This window comes from Myxine glutinosa, chromosome 7, assembly GCF_964187855.1.
Source record: "Myxine glutinosa chromosome 7, kmMyxGlut1.1, whole genome shotgun sequence".
NCBI classification, from domain to species: domain Eukaryota; kingdom Metazoa; phylum Chordata; class Myxini; order Myxiniformes; family Myxinidae; genus Myxine; species Myxine glutinosa.
This window is the reverse complement of record NC_136267.1, coordinates 16,698,672-16,719,446: the sequence shown is the minus strand read 5'-3', so window position 1 is coordinate 16,719,446 and position 20,775 is coordinate 16,698,672. Positions and strand designations below refer to the sequence as shown.

General features: G+C 40.2%; 2 protein-coding genes and 1 non-coding gene across 3 annotated transcripts in view; 1 reads left to right on the top strand and 2 right to left on the bottom strand.

Annotated features, from left to right (window-relative positions):
- Positions 1 to 5,473: 5,473 nt before the first annotated feature.
- Positions 5,474 to 8,202, bottom strand: RABAC1 (Rab acceptor 1). The gene is made up of 5 exons (XM_068121868.2): positions 7,734 to 8,202; positions 6,939 to 7,139; positions 6,715 to 6,812; positions 6,221 to 6,322; positions 5,474 to 6,068 (listed from the first exon to the last, which is right to left on the bottom strand). The coding sequence occupies exons 1-5, from the start codon at positions 7,769 to 7,771 to the stop codon at positions 5,980 to 5,982; spliced, it is 528 nt and encodes a 175-aa protein (XP_067977969.1). The 5' UTR covers positions 7,772 to 8,202; the 3' UTR covers positions 5,474 to 5,979.
- A 385-nt stretch (positions 8,203 to 8,587) lies between these two features.
- Positions 8,588 to 8,669, top strand: TRNAS-GCU (transfer RNA serine (anticodon GCU)). The gene has a single exon. It is a non-coding gene; the product is annotated as a tRNA-Ser (tRNA).
- Positions 8,670 to 13,927: 5,258 nt separating this feature from the next.
- LOC137431010 (uncharacterized) overlaps positions 13,928 to 20,775 on the bottom strand; it is a 52,458-nt gene continuing 45,610 nt past the window's right edge. The window contains exons 4-6 of the mRNA XM_078781314.1: positions 15,942 to 15,993; positions 15,465 to 15,809; positions 13,928 to 14,685 (exon numbers count right to left, since the gene is read on the bottom strand). Coding sequence (XP_078637440.1) covers positions 14,522 to 14,685; positions 15,465 to 15,809; positions 15,942 to 15,993 — 561 coding nt within the window. The 3' untranslated portion in view covers positions 13,928 to 14,521. The remainder of the gene's footprint in view (positions 14,686 to 15,464; positions 15,810 to 15,941; positions 15,994 to 20,775) is intronic.

Here is a 20,775-nt window from a genome sequence, read left to right as displayed (position 1 = left end):
TCTTAGATGCAGCTTAGATTCATTTTGTGCACAAAAAAGTGACTATCCGTTATTTTTTTTAGTATACTGAATCGAGGCTCGTGAAAGCTGACATTTACTTCACAAACGAGATTTACTTCTCGCGAGATCTCGCGAGATCTTGGAGACGGCGGCTGGGATTTTCGAAGCTCCACACGGTCTCCACGTTTTTCGAAGTTAAGTCTGTTCACAATTGTATTTTGTCGAAACTGTACTTATCTTTCGGCGCGTGAAGTTATTGTGTGCAACTTTGGTTGTTTCTCGGTGTTTATCTTTCATAAATTGATCGTCTGTTTGCCGTGTCGCGAGCAAGGCCTTGTACAGTGTGCACTGTACAACCTTGAGGCTTTGTTTTTCTCTCAGTGGTCCGTCGTTTGTGATCCAATAACTTTCGTTCTCTGTATTCCCAGTCTTTTCACCCATAGCCTACTTCCTTGTGTAAATCTCAACTCAAAAAAAAAAAAAAAAAAAAAAAAAAAAAAACATTTCCTTCTCTGTTCTCATTCGTTTATTCATTCTTATTCGTTCGTTCGTTCTTCGACCACGTGTTTCTCCCCCATTTCCCCAGATAGTTTTCACTCATTAACCTTCAATGTCTACACTTTCCCCTCAAGTTATGTATTCCGTCATATTTTATAACACCTTTTTCTTCTTCTTCTTTAAAAGGCTGCTTTCGACTTGCTCACCAAATCAATTCATCCCAAAAAAAATATCCATCTCCTATAGTGCCTTTGTTCTACATTCCCTAAACTCTCCTGCACTCCATCCTCCATCCAGCGTCCTTAAACGTATTTTTAACTCGAAGGTCACAAGAAACTCATTTTGCAATAAATGTTCGTTTCCCATAAATCGTACACTTTCAAAAATCCAATCTCACCCCTCCCCTCCAAATCTTCCCCATAACCCCTCCCCTCCAAATCTTCCCCATCACCCCTCCCCTCCAAATCTTCCCCATCACCCATCCCTTTCAAATCTCCCCCCTTGCCCCCTCCCTCCTAAACTACCCCCTCACCCCTCCCCGCCAAGACGCCCCCTCGCCCCTCCCCTCCTAGAATCCTGCCTCACCCCTCCCCTCCAAATCTCCCCCATATCCCATCCCTTTCAAATCCCTCCCCTTGTCCCTTCCCTCCCAAACTCCCCCCTCACCCCTCCCCTTCAAATCTCCCCACCCTCATTGCTTCTCAATTTCCCCCCGCTCACTCCCCCTCCTCAAAGCGTCCTCCCCGCTTCTTCCCCCTTCAAACTCTCACCTCCATCTCCCCCAACCTTCTGCCTCGCTCTTCCCCCTCCTCAAATAACACCTCATTGTGGCTCACCCAATCACCATCAAACCTTTTGTCCGCCCCATCCTTCCCTTTCTCCGAGCTATCCTGAAATCTCTGACACACCTTCAACAGCTCTCCCTACCTCTTCCACCTCTTCCACATCTTACCCTACCCCTCCTCCCCCCTGTTCTGTATCTGATGCTCCCCCTTCCTCTTCATTAACGGTATGGACCTCAAACATCCGGGGCCTTCGTTCAAACTTAACCGATCTCTCCATACAGGTTGCTTCTGTCAAACCAGACGTGATCTGCTTAACAGAAACTTTCCTCCTTTATGATGTCTCTGATTCCATAGTATCTCTCCCGGGCTACTCCCTCCTCCGGTATGATAGACCTGAGCCTCGTCCTGGAGGCGGGGTTGCTATCTTTATCAAAAACTCTCTTCCTCACTCGCCCTGCACTGCACTCTCTCCACCTCACCCCCAGGAATACCTCTGGCTACGGCTTCCCCTTCGCTCCCACCTATTGTTCATATGTGTGTTGTACCGTCCACCAAACAGTGATGACTCCATCTACATCTCGCTGTCTGATGATATGGACCAACTTCTATCTACTCATCCCAACTCTCTCTTCCTCATATGTGGTGATTTCAACTGTCATCATGCCAGTTGGCTGGGTGTGGGTACCTCTCTCACCAGCCATGGCTCCTCAGCAAAGGACTTCTGTGACTCACTGGGACTGACACAATCTGTCAATTTCCCGACCCGGATCTCAGTCAACGGAACATCTTCTCTTCTGGACTTGGTTATGACTAACTTCCCTGAAAATGTCTGCTGCTCTTCTTCTGCTCCGATCGGAACATCTGATCATGTCCTTGTTAAAGTGGACATCTCTCTGACCATCCTCAGGGAGCCTGCTCAGCGTCGACGAGTCTGGCATTTCACTCAGGCCAACTGGCACGGTCTTCAAGCAGCCATCAATCATCTGGACTGGTCTCCCATCTCTACCACCTCTGACATCAACTCATCCTGGGAATTCTTCCAAAGTAAATTGCTCTCTCTCATGCACAGATTTATCCCATCTCGTCTTCAGTTGTCATACCCTTCCTCCCGCCCATGGTACACAGAATCTTGTGGTGAGGCTGTTGCCCAGAAACAACTTGCCTTCGTCTCCTGGAAAGCAAATCCAACGGAAGGAAATCTCATTTCCTTTCACAAAGCCCGAAACAAGTGTGTGTCCACCCTCAGGAGAGCCAGGAAACAATATCTCTCCGTTCTCAAGACCGAACTCTCTTATCTGTCTCCCTCTTCCAAATCCTGGTGGCGTCTGGTCAAATCCGTTTCTGGTGTTTGTTCCCCCTCCATCCCCTCCCTTACCTCAAACGGCTACACAGCTGACTCCGCACGTGAAAAAGCTGAATGCCTCAACTCTGTGTTTGCCTCTAAATCTTGTGTCCCAAACCCATCCCTCTCTGTACCCACCATACCCAGTCGTACCCTGCTGCTCCTGGACTCCGTGTCCTTTCCTCCTGACAAGGTGGAAAAGTTTCTGTCAACCCTCGACTCTGATTCTGCAACTGGACCCGACGGCATCAGCCCACGGGTCCTAAAATCCTGCTCTGCTGCTCTATCTCACCCTCTCTCTGTTCTCTTCACCCTCTCTTTTGCTCAAGGTCAACTGCCATCTGCTTGGAAATCAGCCAACATCACCGCTTTGCACAAAAAAGGTGCAAAAACAGATCCTAGCAACTACAGACCAATCAGCCTTCTCCCAATTATCAGCAAAGTCATGGAATCCATCATTGCTTCTGATATGAAATCTTTCCTCTTCTCCAATGGCTTGATCTCTGATCATCAATTTGGTTTCAGACCAGGTCACTCTACTCTGGACATGCTGCTTCTGCTGTCTCAACAATGGATGGAGGTCCTCAATGCCAAACAGGAAATTAGAGCTGTCTCCCTCGACATATCACGTGCCTTCGACACGGTCTGGCACCCCGCTCTGCTCACCAAACTCTCCTCTTTTGGTATCCATGGAAATCTCCACGCATGGCTGGCGGACTTCCTCTCTAGTCGTCGTCAACGTGTGGCCCTGAATGGGTTTCTCTCATCTCCTCTTCCTGTTCAGGCTGGAGTTCCCCAAGGCAGTGTTCTGGGCCCCGTGCTTTTTCTGGTCTTCATCAATGATCTCTCTGACTCTCTCGAAAATCCTCTCTATCTCTTTGCTGATGACTCCACTCTCTGCCGCTCCATTCCTCTTCCCTCAGATCGGCAGTCTGCTGCCTCCTCACTCTCTGAAGACCTGGACAAAATCACAGACTGGTCAAACAAGTGGAACATGTCTTTCAATCCTGACAAATCTCACACTCTTACTATGTCTCTCCGAAAAGATCGACTGGACAACCCTCCCATCTACTTTCTCAACAATCCTCTCCAAGAAGTTCTGTCGCTCAAGATTTTGGGTCTCACTATCTGCCATGATCTTTCTTGGGAAAACCACATTTCCAAGCTGGCCTCCAAAGCCAGTCGCCGACTGGGCATCCTCCGTCGTGCGAAGTCCTTCCTCGGCACACCTGAGCTCCTCACCACATACAAGGCTTTCATCCGCAGCTCAATGGAATACTGTTCTCCCCTATGGGCCGGTGCTCCTGCCTCACACCTAGCTCGGCTTCACGCTGTTGAAACCAAAGCTTTCAGAATTATTGGAATCTCCCGCGATGAAGCTATCTCTGAGGGCCTTTCACTCACTCACCGCAGGCAGGTAGGTGGTCTTTCTGTCTTCTACCGACTCCTCTCCGGCCTTGCACCCCCAGCTCTCTCTGTGCTCTGTCCCCCAAATATTCCTACAGGTCGCACAAGATCTGCCAGCAACCCTCTGATGGTTAAACTGCCGAAATCTCGGCTCTCCGCTCACCTTCACTCTTTCATTCCTCTTTTCTCCCGCCTCTGGAACAAACTCCCTCACTCCCTTCAATCCCACTCCTCCCTCCAGGTCTTTAAAACAGCTGTTCACCACCATCTCTTATCTTCCCCCATCCAAAACCTTGATCTTTTCTACCCCCGCTAATTCACCCCAGATCCACCTTGTTTGAAATTCCAACTTCTTTCCTGGAAGTCCTGGCAGTGTCCATATGTTTTATACCTCTCCCACTGCCCCCTTCCCACGCCCCCCCCCCCAAAGCCCTCGCCCTCTCTCAGATCTCTCGATGTCTCCATGTCTCTCGGTCCCTGCTCTCAAATGTTGTGTTTGTGTCCTTCCCCCTCTCTCCCCATCTTGTCTACCGCTCCCTATGTTATATGTTTTATGTGTCGGTTTGTCTTTCTGTGTGATTAATGTTCGCTCTTTCACGAGCCTCGATATTGTATACAAAAAAAAAAAAAAAAAAAAAAAAAAAAAAAAACCAAATCAACCAGACAGACAAAATATATAAAAAGAGGGAGCGGAAGACAAGATGGGGAGAGAAGGGGAAGCACACAAACACTTGAGAGCACACATTTGAGAGCAGGGAGATGTGTGGGAGGGAGAGGGCTTGAGGGGGAGGAGGCATGGGAAGGGGGGGGGGTCTTGAGGGGGAAACGCTTTTCTTACTTGGAGGAAATTTACTCGGCAGGCAAATCCCATTGGCAGAAAGCTCAGTGACGATAACTCTATGTTAGTCAAATGCTTCAGAAATGTCTGCAAGAGACATCCCTGACCTCTGATATCCAGAGCATCTATCCTGTATCGAGTGGAGGAGCAAGTGCCCATTGTAGAGAGCATGACGGAAACTAAAATTGGGATTTGTGAACAAAATTGAAGAACACGAGTTGATGTCTGCAGCAATTATAGATTTCTTTACCTTTCTCATGATGAGAATGTGACCGAGTGGTCCACTTCCACAATGACAAACTCCAAGATCTGCAGAACACCAGAGAAATGAAGAGCTCAAGTGTAAAGAGACTGCAATCCCATCCCTGCTGAGCAAATTACATCGGGCAACCATTTTGGAATTTATGTAGAAATAGGACGTCATGCAAATTCCATTAGTCTTGATAGTGTTTGCCAAATCTATCAATTTGTCCGCTTGGTTTGCCAAACCCAGGAAGGACAAGCAACCAACAAATAACTATGACGTCATATGTGCCACCATCATTACAGTCTGGGTTTTTATATTCAGCATTTGATGTTCCTCGGCAGTATCACATCCAGAGAAAATGTATCAACTTATTTATTTCACATCATTTACAGAAATCAAAGCACAAAAGAATGCTTTTAAAAGTGCAGAAAATTGAATATTTCTCCAATTGAAAGAAAGCCATAATATGCTTGTAATGGCACACGTTGCTTTCCTCTCGGTGTATCCAATTGGAAATGCAATAGTAGAGAAAGCATCGAAGTGGAATTAGTTGTAACAGCAATCACTGTGGCCTTTCCTCACCAAACAAAACAACCCCTGATAAAAGCAAACCTGATCATTTCCAGGCCATAAATACTCTTAACCCTCTTTTCCAACCCCTGCTAATACACCTTGAACACAATAGCACAAGATACGTTCCAGATTGCTTTTCCACTTTGATGATACAAGTCCACAATTGTACACTGTGGAAAAAGATTATAGAATGAAGCTTTGGGGTAGATTTGAAGGGGGTCACATGGTGTGGAAATGCAGAGCACGTAAAAGCAGATGTTAAATAAAGAGCGAGTGACGTCCGCTCGTGTCAAACTCCCTCCATATCCAATTCTTCAAAGTCCGATTGGTCAACCTCGTGCAAGGAGGCGTGAGCTCCAATTACGAACACAGTGGCTCCTGAAGGAAAAAATGGCACCTTCAGCGAGAATAAAATCATGGCACATCGTGTTTTTTTTTTTTAATACAAGATCGAGGCTCGTGAAAGCTAAAAAAGTGTAGCAAACTCGTAAAATTGTTCAGCACGAAAGCAAATATTTGACTCATCGTACCGAGCACCCAGAAGACGGCGGAACCGGCCCCTGCGAGCCAGAACAACGGGAAAGAAGTGGCGGCTGCAGCTCCGTACTGCTGTGCGACAGTCAGCTCACGGCCTAGCAAAACATCGTTTATGGGACGTCAAAAACAAGCATACCTCACACAAACATTGCATTTTCCTTTTCAAAACCGAACAATTATATCGGGAACTAGCTCACAAATCTATTGTAGGGGCCTGTAGTTCACATAATGAAATACTGTTAAAATGTGAAATGTTGTACCTCTTGCAGCTCTTACCTAAATGAGGTCATGCTTCCAAATCGAAGATATTCATCACTGGCCTGCTATTATAAGTGGCCAGTGAGAGCTTACTAGTTGATATCCTGTGCAAGTATGCAGCCTCCCGAGATGGGAAATATCAATATTACCGTTTGCTCAGTCGACAAAATACCGATCTGTTGCGATAACTCGTCAAGCAAGAACTTCTTTAATGCACAGGAGTTCTTACCGAAGATCGATAAGTGCTGTCCTGCAGCTCGCAGACTAATCAGGTAGCAGCTCGCTAACAAAACGGCAAGAGCGAGCAGCAACAGAGGTGATGTCAGCCTGCAACAAAACAAATCACAATTCCACAAAACATGCCACGATTACAAAATGGCAAAATGCACAACCCGAAGCAGCTTTGAAAGAAATTAATGCAAGGGGCGGCATATCGAGAATACATTTGCTCACACGCAGTACACAAGAAGCCCAAGAAAAATGAACACATAGTTGCTCTGGAAATGCTCAAAATTTGCCACCAGGCGTCGACACCAAACGCCAAAATCCCCTGGCCGGGTGAAGCGTCGCTGGTCTATGAACGTGGACCACGGACGCACTCCGGAGCGGCGCTGGTACAGCCATTCCCTCACACGGGCCACCGACGTAGCCAGTCTGGAGCGCAAGAGAAGATAGGAAGGGTTAACGTGCAGTGTGATGCAACAAGGCCACAGCAGACGAGAGCATGCAGCAGAACACCAAAGGTTGGATGTTACAACTTATGATGGCGGTCACACTTGCCATGTCACTTTGAAGGTATATTTTGTCAGACGAAAGTCCATCATGTGACCAACATTATCAACCTCTGTTCATGTTTTTGATACTGGAGCTCCAGTATGTAGGCATGAGGGATGCCCATGTCATTACAGGATTCAAAGAACGACGATCACTCCGTAAAATGGAAGGAGCCTACATACATTTTGGAAAATATGGTTTAAAAACAAACAAAAAAAAAAACATGAATGGAGCAATAATAACCAACTTGAAACACGATAACATGGATCGATCCTGCCTCCCATTTGTAACCAAAAAATATATATATATATATATTAAAAAAAAAAAAAAAAAAAAAAACGCATACACCAACAGAGGTACGCACGCACGACGACGTATACTTACACACAATTACATGCACAAATACACATACACACAAACACATAAATACAAACACACACAAATACAAACACGTTCTTCTTCCTTCACACAAACCTTGACATCGACGCCTGCGTGTCCGACTGAGTCGCCATGTTCGTCTCTCCGTCCCTTCGACTCTCTCTTCCTGCTTCTTTTGTATCCGCGATTCTTCACTCACCTTGGTGTTTGAACGTTTAATTTAATGACGTTTAAAACTCGGTTGTTTCGATTCTTCACACTCACGTCGGTGTTTCAACGTCTAATGACGTTAATAAGTCGTTTGTTTATTTAAATACTGCAGTTATTAAATCGCGATCCTCGGATACGCCACACCAAAACTTTCCTTCACCAACACTGTACCGGAAGAGTGCGATGTGGATGTGGTTGTAATTGTTGTTGTTGTTAAATACGATGTTGATTGATATTTAGGTGTAATTAATGTAACCGATGTTATAATAATCAATTAACTTAATCAATCATAATGATTGAACGCAATCGACCTCATCGATGATCCACACGTGGCGGTGACGTCACACGTTCGTTTGAACACTCAAATACCCAACGTCTTACGTAGCGGGGACGTCACACGTTCGTTTGAACACTCAAACAACCTTGCTCAACTCAACGTACATTCTCGAGATTTCGAACGGGGAAGAAAATATTCAATTATATTTTTATTCATATACACGGAATTTCCTGGATCTTTCCTTCAATGGGGGTTTTGACAGTAAGACAAGGAACGTTTAGGTGTGTTCAGGTACCAAGGTTCTTAAAAAGCGCTCGCCAAGCGGCTTAAGCATTCGAGCAAGCACTCCATTGGAAACCGTTGATAAGGAACGGCTGGCTTGGTGAGCGATAGCTAGCTGGACACAGGAGGACATTTGGCCTGTGTCATACACCTGTGTGCTTCATCCACACATCGCACAGGTGACGAGGTGGCCGAGTGGTTAAGGCGATGGACTGCTAATCCATTGTGCTCTGCACACGTGGGTTCGAATCCCACCCTCGTCGGATGTTTTTAGCCGCGTCGCAGACGCCGCTCATAGAGTGCCCTCTGCTGCTGTTGTTGTTGTTGTTGTTGCAGAGAAGACAAAACCTCAAAGCTCCACCCATTTTGGGAGAGGCTTCATATAAACAAATATCCACCATTTTATTAACTCGCATAGCTTTGAGGCCTGTTTTGTAGGCCCGTGGTGTCTTCCTCTCTCGCACAGTTTTATTTCAAATCAAATTCGATATATCATTCCATTTTTCACAGTCGCTAACATAGTTTTAGACTCGGTTGAAAAAAAACGGGAAGAAAATTCGATGAAAGTTGCCCTTTATAGAACGAAATGAATTCTCAAAGGCCTGTAACTTCAAGTCCATTGAGATTTTTTTTTTTTAATCGCGGCATGGTCAGTCATCCACCGCCCGAAATAAGAGACGGGAAAATGCCGAGATATATATATTTTGTTTAAATCGCGGCATGGTCAGTCATACACCGCCCAAAATAACAGATGGGAAAATGCCGAGATATATAAAAAATTCGTCCATTTGATGACAATCGTCACGATGAAATATTTAATTTATACGTCGTCACAATAATGTGGAGAGAGGAGCATAGCTTCGTTCACGTGTCGCCACACACGGGAAATTGCCGAGATATATATTTTTTAAATCGCGGCATGGTCAGTCATACACCGCCTGAAATAACAGACGGGAAAATGCCGAGATATATTAAAAATTCGATATATTTTCACTTTGCACAAAAATAACATCAAGTAATCGAATCAATAGGAATGTCCTGTGCCTATAACATCGACGTTATAGGCACAGCTGCATCTAGGCATTGTGTAACATCGACGCGGCTTTTGTTTTAATTAAAACTTTTTGTACTTGTTTTATATTGAAAGCTTCTTGATTTGGGAGTACCTGCTGTCGTTGATATCCAGACTACGAAGGACAATGAGTGAGGTACGTCACATCTCCACCTGAGTTCAGCAGATATCTGGACAAATATTTTTCGCCTTGTCCCCACGTTATTGTACGTGACGACACTGTCAGGGCTTGTCTGCAACCTACCGACCACGACCCCTTCCGAGTCATTACCAGGAAGGACAAGTACTTCATCCAGATTTTAATGGGAAGTCTGAAACTGTCCGTTTAGACCTTAGAGAGACTCAAGGTCACCTGTGCACGGATAGTCTGATCCAACTCATCTAAACTGCTAAAGCAGAACAAATATCTACATCGACAGGACAGACAAATGCACCGAGTTCAGCCCAATTGACATTGACATCAACCTCATTGTGAGGAAAACATGATACCTGTCTGTTGGCCTAATTTGTGCAGGATTAGGGCCGCAGTCTCTATAATTATTTATCGTCTTTCTTTGCTCATCAATCTCAGGTGGTGTCGGAGCTAGAGCAGCGAATCATACATTTTCTTTACATTTGCTAATAGTGGAAATCGGGTCCGATAAGAAAGAAAGCCGAGTGAATACTGTTACGTTTATGGGGGTAGGTAAGAGAATACCGTAGGAAATGTAGGATGGAATAGGATATAGTATGGACCGTGTGACATGTAGGAGCATTTTGATGTAATAAGTAGGGAAAACGTAGGCTGTGTTTACGTGCGCACCATACAGGTGCTGTGTTAATTAGTGGTGGGGATTAAGATTAATTTCACCTGTTCGTGATACCCCCTGTGGCCATCCCTAACGTTTATAACAACCGCCGACCGAGCAAAACATTAGCCGGCTAGAATTCACGCTCCATGGACACATACGGCAAAGGCCCGCCTAGGAGAGGCTGGTCATCTCCATTATCCTCTCATATCTTCCCCCATCCAAAACCTTTATCTTTTCTACCCCTGTTAATCCACCCCAAACCCACCTTCAAATTATCTATTCTTTTTTTCCTGAAATATTGCTCCAAATTGTAATGTTCCAAATCGTACAATGTATAGCTTGTATTGTTATTAAAAATATAATGTATAGTTTGTATTGTTCTATATAATACAATGTCTAACTTGTATTGTTCTCAGTAATATAATGTATCGCTTGTATTGTTATTAAAAATATAATGTATAGCTTGTATTTTTCTATATAATACAATGTATAACTTGTATTGTTCTCAGTAATATAATGTATCGCTTGTATTGTTATTAAAAATATAATGTATAGTTTGTATAGTTCTATATAATACAATGTATAACTTGTATTGTTCTCAGTAATATAATGTATCGCTTGTATTGTTATTAAAAATATAATGTATAGCTTGTATTGTTCTATATAATACAATGTATAACTTGTATTGTTCTCAGTAATATAATGTATCGCTTGTATTGTTATTAAAAATATAATGTATAGCTTGTATTGTTCTATATAATACAATGTATAACTTGTATCGTTCTCAGTAATATAATGTATCGCTTGTATTGTTATTAAAAATATAATGTATAGTTTGTATAGTTCTATATAATACAATGTATAACTTGTATTGTTCTCAGTAATATAATGTATCGCTTGTATTGTTATTAAAAATATAATGTATAGCTTGTATTGTTCTATATAATACAATGTATAACTTGTATTGTTCTCAGTAATATAATGTATCGCTTGTATTGTTATTAAAAATATAATGTATAGCTTGTATTGTTCTATATAATACAATGTATAACTTGTATTGTTCTCAGTAATATAATGTATCGCTTGTGTTGTTATTAAAAATATAATGTATAGCTTGTATTGTTCTATATAATACAATGTATAACTTGTATTGTTCTCAGTAATATAATGTATCGCTTGTATTGTTATTAAAAATATAATGTTTAGCTTGTATTGTTCTATATAATACAACGTATAACTTGTATTGTTCTATAGTAATATAATGTATAGCTTGTATTGTTATTAATAATATAATGTATAGCTTGTATTGTTCCAAATCATACAATGTATAACTAGTATTGTTCTATAGTAATATAATGTATAGCTTGCATTGTTCTGAGTAATATAATGTATCGCTTGTATTGTTATTAAAAATATAATGTATAGCTTGTATTGTTCTATATAATACAACGTATAACTTGTATTGTTCTATAGTAATATAATGTATAGCTTGTATTGTTATTAATAATATAATGTTTAGTTTGTATAGTTCTATATAATACAATGTATAACTTGTATTGTTCCAAATCATACAATGTATAACTTGTATTGTTCTATAGTAATATAATGTATAGCTTGTATTGTTATTAATAATATAATGTTTAGTTTGTATAGTTCTATATAATACAATGTATAGCTTGTATTGTTCCAAATCATACAATGTATAACTCGTATTGTTCTATAGTAATATAATGTATAGCTTGCATTGTTCTGAGTAATATAATGTATAGCTTGTATTGTTCTATAGTAATATAATGTATCGCTTGTAATGTTATTAATAATATAATGTTTAGTTTGTATAGTTCTATATAATACAATGTATAGCTTGTATTGTTCCAAATCATACAATGTATAACTTGTATTGTTCTATCGTAATATAATGGATAGCTTGCATTGTTCTGAGTAATATAATGTATCGCTTGTATTGTTATTAAATATATAATGTTTAGCTTGTATTGTTCTATATAATACAACGTATAACTTGTATTGTTCTATAGTAATATAATGTATAGCTTGTATTGTTATTAATAATATAATGTATAGCTTGTATTGTTATTAATAATATAATGTATAGCTTGTATTGTTCCAAATCATACAATGTATAACTTGTATTGTTCTATAGTAATATAATGTATTACTTGTATTGTTCTAAGTAATATAATGTATAGCTTGTATTGTTCTCAGTAATATAATGCAAAGCTTGTATTGTTCTACAGTAATATAATGTATTACTTGTATTGTTCTAAGTAATATAATGTATAGCTTGTATTGTTATTAATAATATAATGTTTAGTTTGTATAGTTCTATATAATACAATGTATAACTTGTATTGTTCTCAGTAATATAATGTAAAGCTTGTATTGTTCTATAGTAATATAATGTATTACTTGTATTGTTCTAAGTAATATAATGTATAGCTTGTATTGTTCTCAGTAATATAATGCAAAGCTTGTATTGTTCTACAGTAATATAATGTATTACTTGTATTGTTCTAAGTAATATAATGTATCGAAGTGGAAAAAATCGAAAAAGTTGCACCTCTATATCTCCCAAACCACTCCATGGAAAAAATTGAAACATGGCTCATTGTCAAGTACTCCCTTTGGGGAATAAAATATGTTTATGATGATGTAATCGGTGTCTTTGTTATGACATCATAATTCGACAAGTACAACACTTATCTGATTATTGCGAATTTATTTTCTCAGCAACTGTTGGTCTGATGGGAACGAAATTTTCACCATAGGAGCGGCTCCTCCTGGAGAATATTCTAATGATAATCATGACGTCATAGGTCTTGTGATACAGGCGCCATCTTGGAAAAACCGAAAAATGTTGCACCTCTATATCTCCAAAACCACTGCATGAAAAAAATTGAAACATGGCTCATTGTAAAGAACTCCATATGGGGAATAGGTGTTGTTAACGATGATGTCATTGGTGCCATAATTATGATGTCATAATTCGACAGGGACAATGCTCAGTCTGATCAGGTTGAAATGTATTGAGCATGATCTATACAACAATTATATTAGAGAATATAAATTTATGATGTCAAAAACAGAAGAGTTGGCTCGCAACAAGTTGACTGCGCAGGGTAGGTATTCTATGAATACCATCTAGTTGTGGGAGAGAAATCAAGCACCTCCATTACAGGCCTATATGCCATTTTGTCCTCGAAGAGGAAGAGGCTGTCCGCTTGGTGCATCTTGTTTTTCCATATCGACCTCATCGTGTTGATTGCCGTTGGTTTACGTATCGGCTCAATACCCATATATCGGCTCAATACCCAATACCCAATACCCATATCGGCTCATATCGACCTCTCACCTCGTAACTCCTCGTTCGCCGTCGTACCGATACCTGCCTGTTCTCGTCGTTCTGCACAGCTTCAACCAGCGTGGAGATCCGTGCACGGAATTTGGGGAATGTTACATCCCACTCGCGTTTGTCGTATCGTGAGTTTACTACCTTGATAGCATTGGGGGAATGATGGTACCATCATATGTATTGTTCATTTGATGCAAGAGACATTTTCATTGTACTTTTTAAAAATAGTGTTATTATTGTGTATGCGAGAGTTATTAATGCAATTACTTGTTTTGTTCTACAAGTGCATTGGTGTGGTTTTACCATGGTTTATTAGAACACTCAAAATACAAATCTTTCTGCCGCATTCCCTCTCGAGAGTCTGAGGTGCACCGTAACCGGGGTTTGGGAGATGTAATACGTAATACTTGTATTGTTCTAAGTAATATAATGTATAGCTAATGTTATTGTTAATAACAATGTTTAGCTTGTATTGTTGTTAAAAATATAATGTTTAGCTTGTATTGTTGTTAATAATATAATGTGAAGCTTGTATTGTTCCAAATCGTGCAATGTTGGTTTGTGGACGTGCATTTGACCATGGATTATTTTCCATCTGCACGCTGTAACCCACAAACATGTCCTTTATTATTACAAAACTAAATAATATCTGAAAACAATCAACAATTTCACAAAAAAGAGTAAAATGAAGCATAATGAGTAGAGCTGAAGCATAATTCCCACAATTTTCAATTCAAACAAGTGGCACCTTTTTGCTTGATGTTTTAACTACTACTTCCTGAACATTCCTAAAAACAAATGTTTTCTGATAATAATAAAAAACACACATATGGAGAGATGGAAACACATTGATGACTTTGTTATCACATCTTAAAGATGTTTCTACAAACATTCTTCACGATAACGTTTAACAAGGAAAACAACCATGGTGAATGGGAAGAGAGCGAGAACATTGACGGTGATTGCTGCACCGAGAGCAGGTCTGCATCCGGAGAATGGTGATGGGTCGTTGGTCTCTTCCACCGTTGTGGATCCGTTTTGGTTTCCTATAATCAGAAAACCCATCAGGATAACAATCATGGAAGATGCGGTAACTAAACCAAAAACTGCACTAATCGGTGAATAAATGGTAACAACAACAAAACACCTTACCTGTTCAACTTGTTACCAAATTTACCTGATATCGGTACAATATAGGTACCTGCTTGCCAATTTATACCTGGTATTATTCATGTTGGAAAAAAATATCGTTCACTCTGAAAAAACTTCCCTATCAGTACTTCTCAGTTCAAACTAGGAAAAGGAAACTATAAAAGAGAGAGAAGCTGTTGTCACTTTCAGGGTAATTATGAACAAAGATGTGTGTAAATGTATAGATCATGCTCAAGCGATACAAACAAAGCCAATGTAAATCTGACGCAACAAAGCCGGGCAGTGTATAATCAGCAGAGGCCTATACAGGCCGAATATATTAGGCCCACCAGGAAAACAATATGGTGGCCATGTCATTTTGCCTTGGCACTATGGTGGGTGGAGACAAGCAACAGATGTGGGTGTAGTCTGACCAATGGGTGCAAGTTTCAAAAATCGACCCCCAACAAAAACCCCATCAACAGCAACGCGAAGCTCTTGTAGACCTAATATGTCCTTCGCTATCAAAATATTTCACTATCAGCACTTCTCAGTTCGAATCGGCAAAGGGAAACTGAGCGAGAGAAGCTGTTGTCACTTTCAGGATAAGTATGAACAAAGATGATTTCTTTCAATAAAGAACCAGAATAGAGCATGATCACTGGGTGGTAATGATCAGCGAGTTAGATCTTACCAGGTGTGAAGAGCACAGAGAGGACCTGCTGTCTCCATGTTCCATCCTCTCCGGAACCAATCAGGCACCAGTATCTCTCGAGTTGATCCCTCGTTACACCAAATGGAGGCAGCAAGCAGTGGGAGCTTTCTGGACAGGAATCCTGTCCAGGTTCCAGCATTCCATGGTTTTTCTGTTCACTCTTCCCCAGACAGGAGGTAAGGATGTCTGCCTGTGTTCCGGCCACTGCGATCACCTGGTCGTGGCCTTCAGTACTTCGAAACATCCACAGCAGTGAGAACTTGTTACTATTTGGCTTTTGTATCTCACATGAGAGGAGAGGAATTCCCCTGAGAGTGTTGGGAACTACAATGGGAAACAAGGAAATTACAATCGTTATTTCCACCAATAATGGAAATTTTTAAAATTCCATGTTTCTCTTCCCAAAATGCTTTGTAAACGGCATCAAATCCCCAAATGAGAATCCCCAAAACTCACCGTGTGGTTTCTTCGGTTCGCTCTTATCCGAAGAGTCACATGACCTGGGAATCTGAAATGAAATAATAAAGAGCGAGTAACGATAGCCAGGTGTGGTAAAATGATGGAAGAGGTCCATGTGATCTTGTGTTCCTCAGTATTGATATAATCGCTGTGATTACTTCTCTCACACAACTACGTAAATAATTCACAGGAAATCTGTTCAAGGATCCTTAAGGAAGAGAATCATTAACAAGAACAGGTACATTCAAAGTACACCGCCTCCATGCCAAATAAATAACACATCCTCCAGCACGCGACATTGCCGTGGCCGCCATGCAGCACAGAGACAGTTTAGGAAAGGAGAGGTGTACAATAATTGATTGATTAATTGCGTTATTAAATAAATAATAATCGTAATATAATTAATTTCTTAATCAATTGGCTAATAGCATACCTAAACCACCAGTGTTTCATCCAAAGGTGTAATGTATGAAAAAAAAGTTAAATAATTAATCAATCAAAGTTCTAGAATTAATCGATTAATTGATTAATCAATAAATAATTAATCGATTAATTCATGAATCGATACATCAAAAATATCCTTTGTAGCGAAATCACTTGGTCACTGTCATGTCCAAATTTCAGCTTCCTAGCTCAAAGGGTGGCTGAGATATCGCCCGAACAACCAAACAAGAAGGAAAGAAATCGGAGTGAAAACTGAGTTCTCCCTTTCAGAACGTGTCGTGCAGCACCTGGAGATGGAATAGGAAAGGAGCGGTGTACAACAAGTACACATACATTCAATGTACACCGCCCCCTGCCAAATAAATAAATAAATAAATAAATAACATCCTCCAGCCCGCGGTATTACCTGGGAGCCTTTGGCGCGCCCGGCGATACTGCAATGCAGCACATAGAGACGGTATTGAGAGGCAAACGTGTACAATAATTGATTGATCAATTGCATTATTAAAATCAATAAATTATATTTATAAAATATTTTCTTAATCAATTGGCTAATAACATACAGTCACGTGAAAAAGTAAGTACACCCCATGTAAAGTTTTGACTTTTTCAACATATTTCAACATACAGCTATTTGATCTTCATTTCAACAATATTGATAGATAAAGGTGATATAATATAACAAATATCATGAAACATTTACATTTTGTAGTCCATTGTATAATTTAAATAAACATAATGCAAATTTCGCATGTGGAAAAAGTAAGTACACCCCTACATTTATCACGACTTCAAATACTTAAAATTAGAATCAGGTGCACCAGCTCAAGTGCAAATGATTAGAACATCGTCAGAGAGGATCTTGGAGGAACCTGTCTTATTTAAACCTCAGACATTTAGTTTGGTTTGCTCTTTGTTGTTGAAGTGTGCGGCGTCACCATGCCTCGATCAAAGGAGCTCCCTGATGCCTTCAGAAAGAAGGTTATAGATGCCGACGAGTCTGGGAAGGGATTTAAAAAGATCTCCAAACAATTTGAAATCAATCATTTGACTGTCTGGAAGATCATCTACAAGTGGAGAAGATTCCAAACAACTGCCAACTTGTTCAGGCCAGGCCGCCCCAGCAAGTTCAGCCCGAGAGCAGACTGCAAGATGCTGAAAGAAGTCTCTAAGAACCCCAGAATGTCATCACAGGACCTACAGGTAGCTCTTGCCACTGTTGATGTCAAAGTGCACGAGTCTACCATTAGAAAGAGGCTGCACAAATTTGATCTACATGGGAGGTGTGCCAGGAGGAAACCTTTGCTGTCCAGAAAGAACATCAGGGCAAGACTAAAGTTTGCCAATGAACACCGAGGCAAAGACCAGCACTTCTGGAACAATGTGCTCTGGACAGATGAGTCAAAGGTCGAGCTATTTGGCCACAGTACCAGAAGACATGTTTGGCGAAAACCAAAGACAGCATTTGACCACAAAAACCTGATACCAACTGTAAAGCATGGTGGTGGAAATATTGTGGTTTGGGGCAGCTTTGCTGCATCAGGGCCTGGGCAGCTCACCATCATAGAATCCACTATGAATTCTTCATTGTACCAGATGGTGCTTGAGGATAATGTGAGGCCATCTGTCGGAAAGTTGAAGCTCAACCGAAGGTGGACCTTGCAACATGACAATGACCCTAAAACATACCAGTAAATCCACCAAGGAATGGCTGAAAAGAAAGAAATGGAGGGTTCTGGAATGGCCAAGTCAAAGCCCGGATCTAAATCCCATCGAGATGTTGTGGGGGGATTTGAAACGAGCTGTGCATGCAAGAAACCCCTCAATCATCGCACAGCTGAAAGAATTCTGCATGGAGGAGTGGGCAAAAATTTCTCCCAGTCGATGTCAGAGACTGGTAGACAGTTATAAGAAACGCCTACTTGAGGTTGTTTCTGCCAAAGGGGACAATACCACATATGAGAGCCAAGGGTGTACTTACTTTTTCCACATGCGAAATTTGCATTTATGTTTATTTAAACTATACAATGGACTACAAAATGTAAATGTTTCATGATATTTGTTATATTATATCACCTTTATCTGTCAATATTGCTGAAATGAAGATCAAATAGCTGTATGTTGAAATATGTTGAAAAAGTCAAAACTTTACATGGGGTGTACTTACTTTTTCACGTGTCTGTACCTTAACCACCATTGTTTCATCAGAAGCTGTAACTTTTTGAAAATTGATTAAATAAGTCATTAACCGCAAAAAAAATTATTTGAATAATTGACTAATCAATAAATAATGAAAAATCACTCATAGAGCGACACTTGGCAAAAGAGAATAAAGTAGAATGGCACTCAGTAGAGCATCCTTTTGACCTCAAAAATAATTTGTGGTAGAATTCAGTGACCTGAAATGCAAATCGTCTTCAAAGTTTACGTTAATTGGATGAAATTTGACAATTTTAGAAATTTGGCCCATGTTGACCCTTTGGCCAATTTTGACCTCAAAAATAGTTGGTGGTTGGTTTATGAAAATGGTTGAAAGATGGTTGGTAAGCTGATATGAAAATCTTTTTCACATTTCAAGGCAATTGGATGAAAATTGAGGATTTTAGAAATTAGAGATTGTTGTTGACCTTTGAACTATGTTGACCTTTTGGCCTATGTTGATCTCAAAAATAGTTGATGATTGAATTCAGTTCACTGGTATGAAAATCCGATTCAAATTCCATGTCAATCGGATGGAAATTGAGGATTTTAGACATTGGAAAAAAAGTGGTTGACTTTTGGCCTATGTTGACCTTTTAGCCCATGCTGATCTCAAAAATAGTTGGTGGTTGAATTCAGTTCACTGATATGAAAATCCGATTCAAATTCCATGTCAATCGGATGGAAATTGAAGATTTTAGACATTGGAAAAAAGTGGTTGACCATTGGCCTATGTTGACCTTTTAGCCTATGCTGATCTCAAAAATAGTTGTTGGTTGAATTCAGTTAACTGATATGTAAATGACATTCAAATTTCAAGTGAATCGGATGGATATTGAGGATTTTAGAAATTTGAAATTGTTGTTGACCTTTGGCCTATGTTGACCTTTTGGCCGAAGCTGATCTCAAAAATTGTTTGTGGTTGAATTCAGTTAGCTGATGTGTAAATCCTATTCAAATTTCAAGTCAATCGGATTAAAATTGAGGATTTTAGAAATTTGAAAAAAGGTGGTTGACCTTTGGTCTATGTTGACCTTTTGACCTTTTGACCTCAAAAATATATAGGATTTTGTCGGACCACGTGCTCTACCATTTGGTGAAGATTCGTGAAGATCGGTTTCAAATTGTGACCTGTAGGCAAGTATAAGTGAGCTGACAGACAAACACACACACAAACAAACAAACACACAATCACAAAAACCGGAGTGATCAACATACTTGAAAAAAAAATAAAAAAATTGCCAAGTAATAAATGGATTAATTGATTAATCAATAAACCAAAAATATCCTATAGGGGAGAGTGGGGTAAGATGAGCCATTTTTCAGTAATGCCCTTCTGTACATCAAATATAAAGTGCTGTGCATCAGAGCCATAGTGATTATGATGGTGTAAATACTTGCTTCTCCCCTCATACACATGTTACCATTTCATTTTCATGTAATTAATTAGCAGAGGCCTTCAAAAAAAAGTTGTCGAATGGCTCATTTTGCCCCAATGATGGGGCAAGTTGATCATGGGTTCGGGGTAACTTGAGCCAGTGGGTAAGTTGAGCCACAAGAAAAAAACAGCATGAAACATTTTGTGTCCCATCAAATTCACCGGCTCAATACAGGACAGAACAGCAATAAAACAAGTTTGAGACAAAAAGTTTAAGTCCAGATCCACTGGAAAAGCTTATTATTGATAAAACACTGAGAAAACCCATTGAAACTGGGAATGCATGAAGTATTAATGAATACACATTTTTTTAACAATCACGCAAAAGCTGTTGCTTATAGCTTTAACAATGCAAAACAAGACAAAGTAGTTTCCTGTAAATGATCACGTTTTTCAGATCAGATTTTTCAGTTCAATAATTGAAACTTGATAAATGCTCCTTTCCCTTGTGTGAAATTTACGCACATGTAAGAAGCACCTCGTGTCTATTACAAAGTAACATGATGTCATTGATCTAATGAAATTTAACAGTTTGAACTGAAATAATTATACATGTATTGTGTTCTGATTTATTGGTAAGACACATGAATTATCAGTAAACTTTGGCTGAATGTTCATACATATGTAATCGTCAAGATTTATCAGTCAGATATGCTGATGAACTGGTTTGTATTTCAAATAATTATGAAGAACAACCACGTGCTGTCTTCCTTTTATAGTCCCAAGGCATTTTTCCATTTACCTGTGATT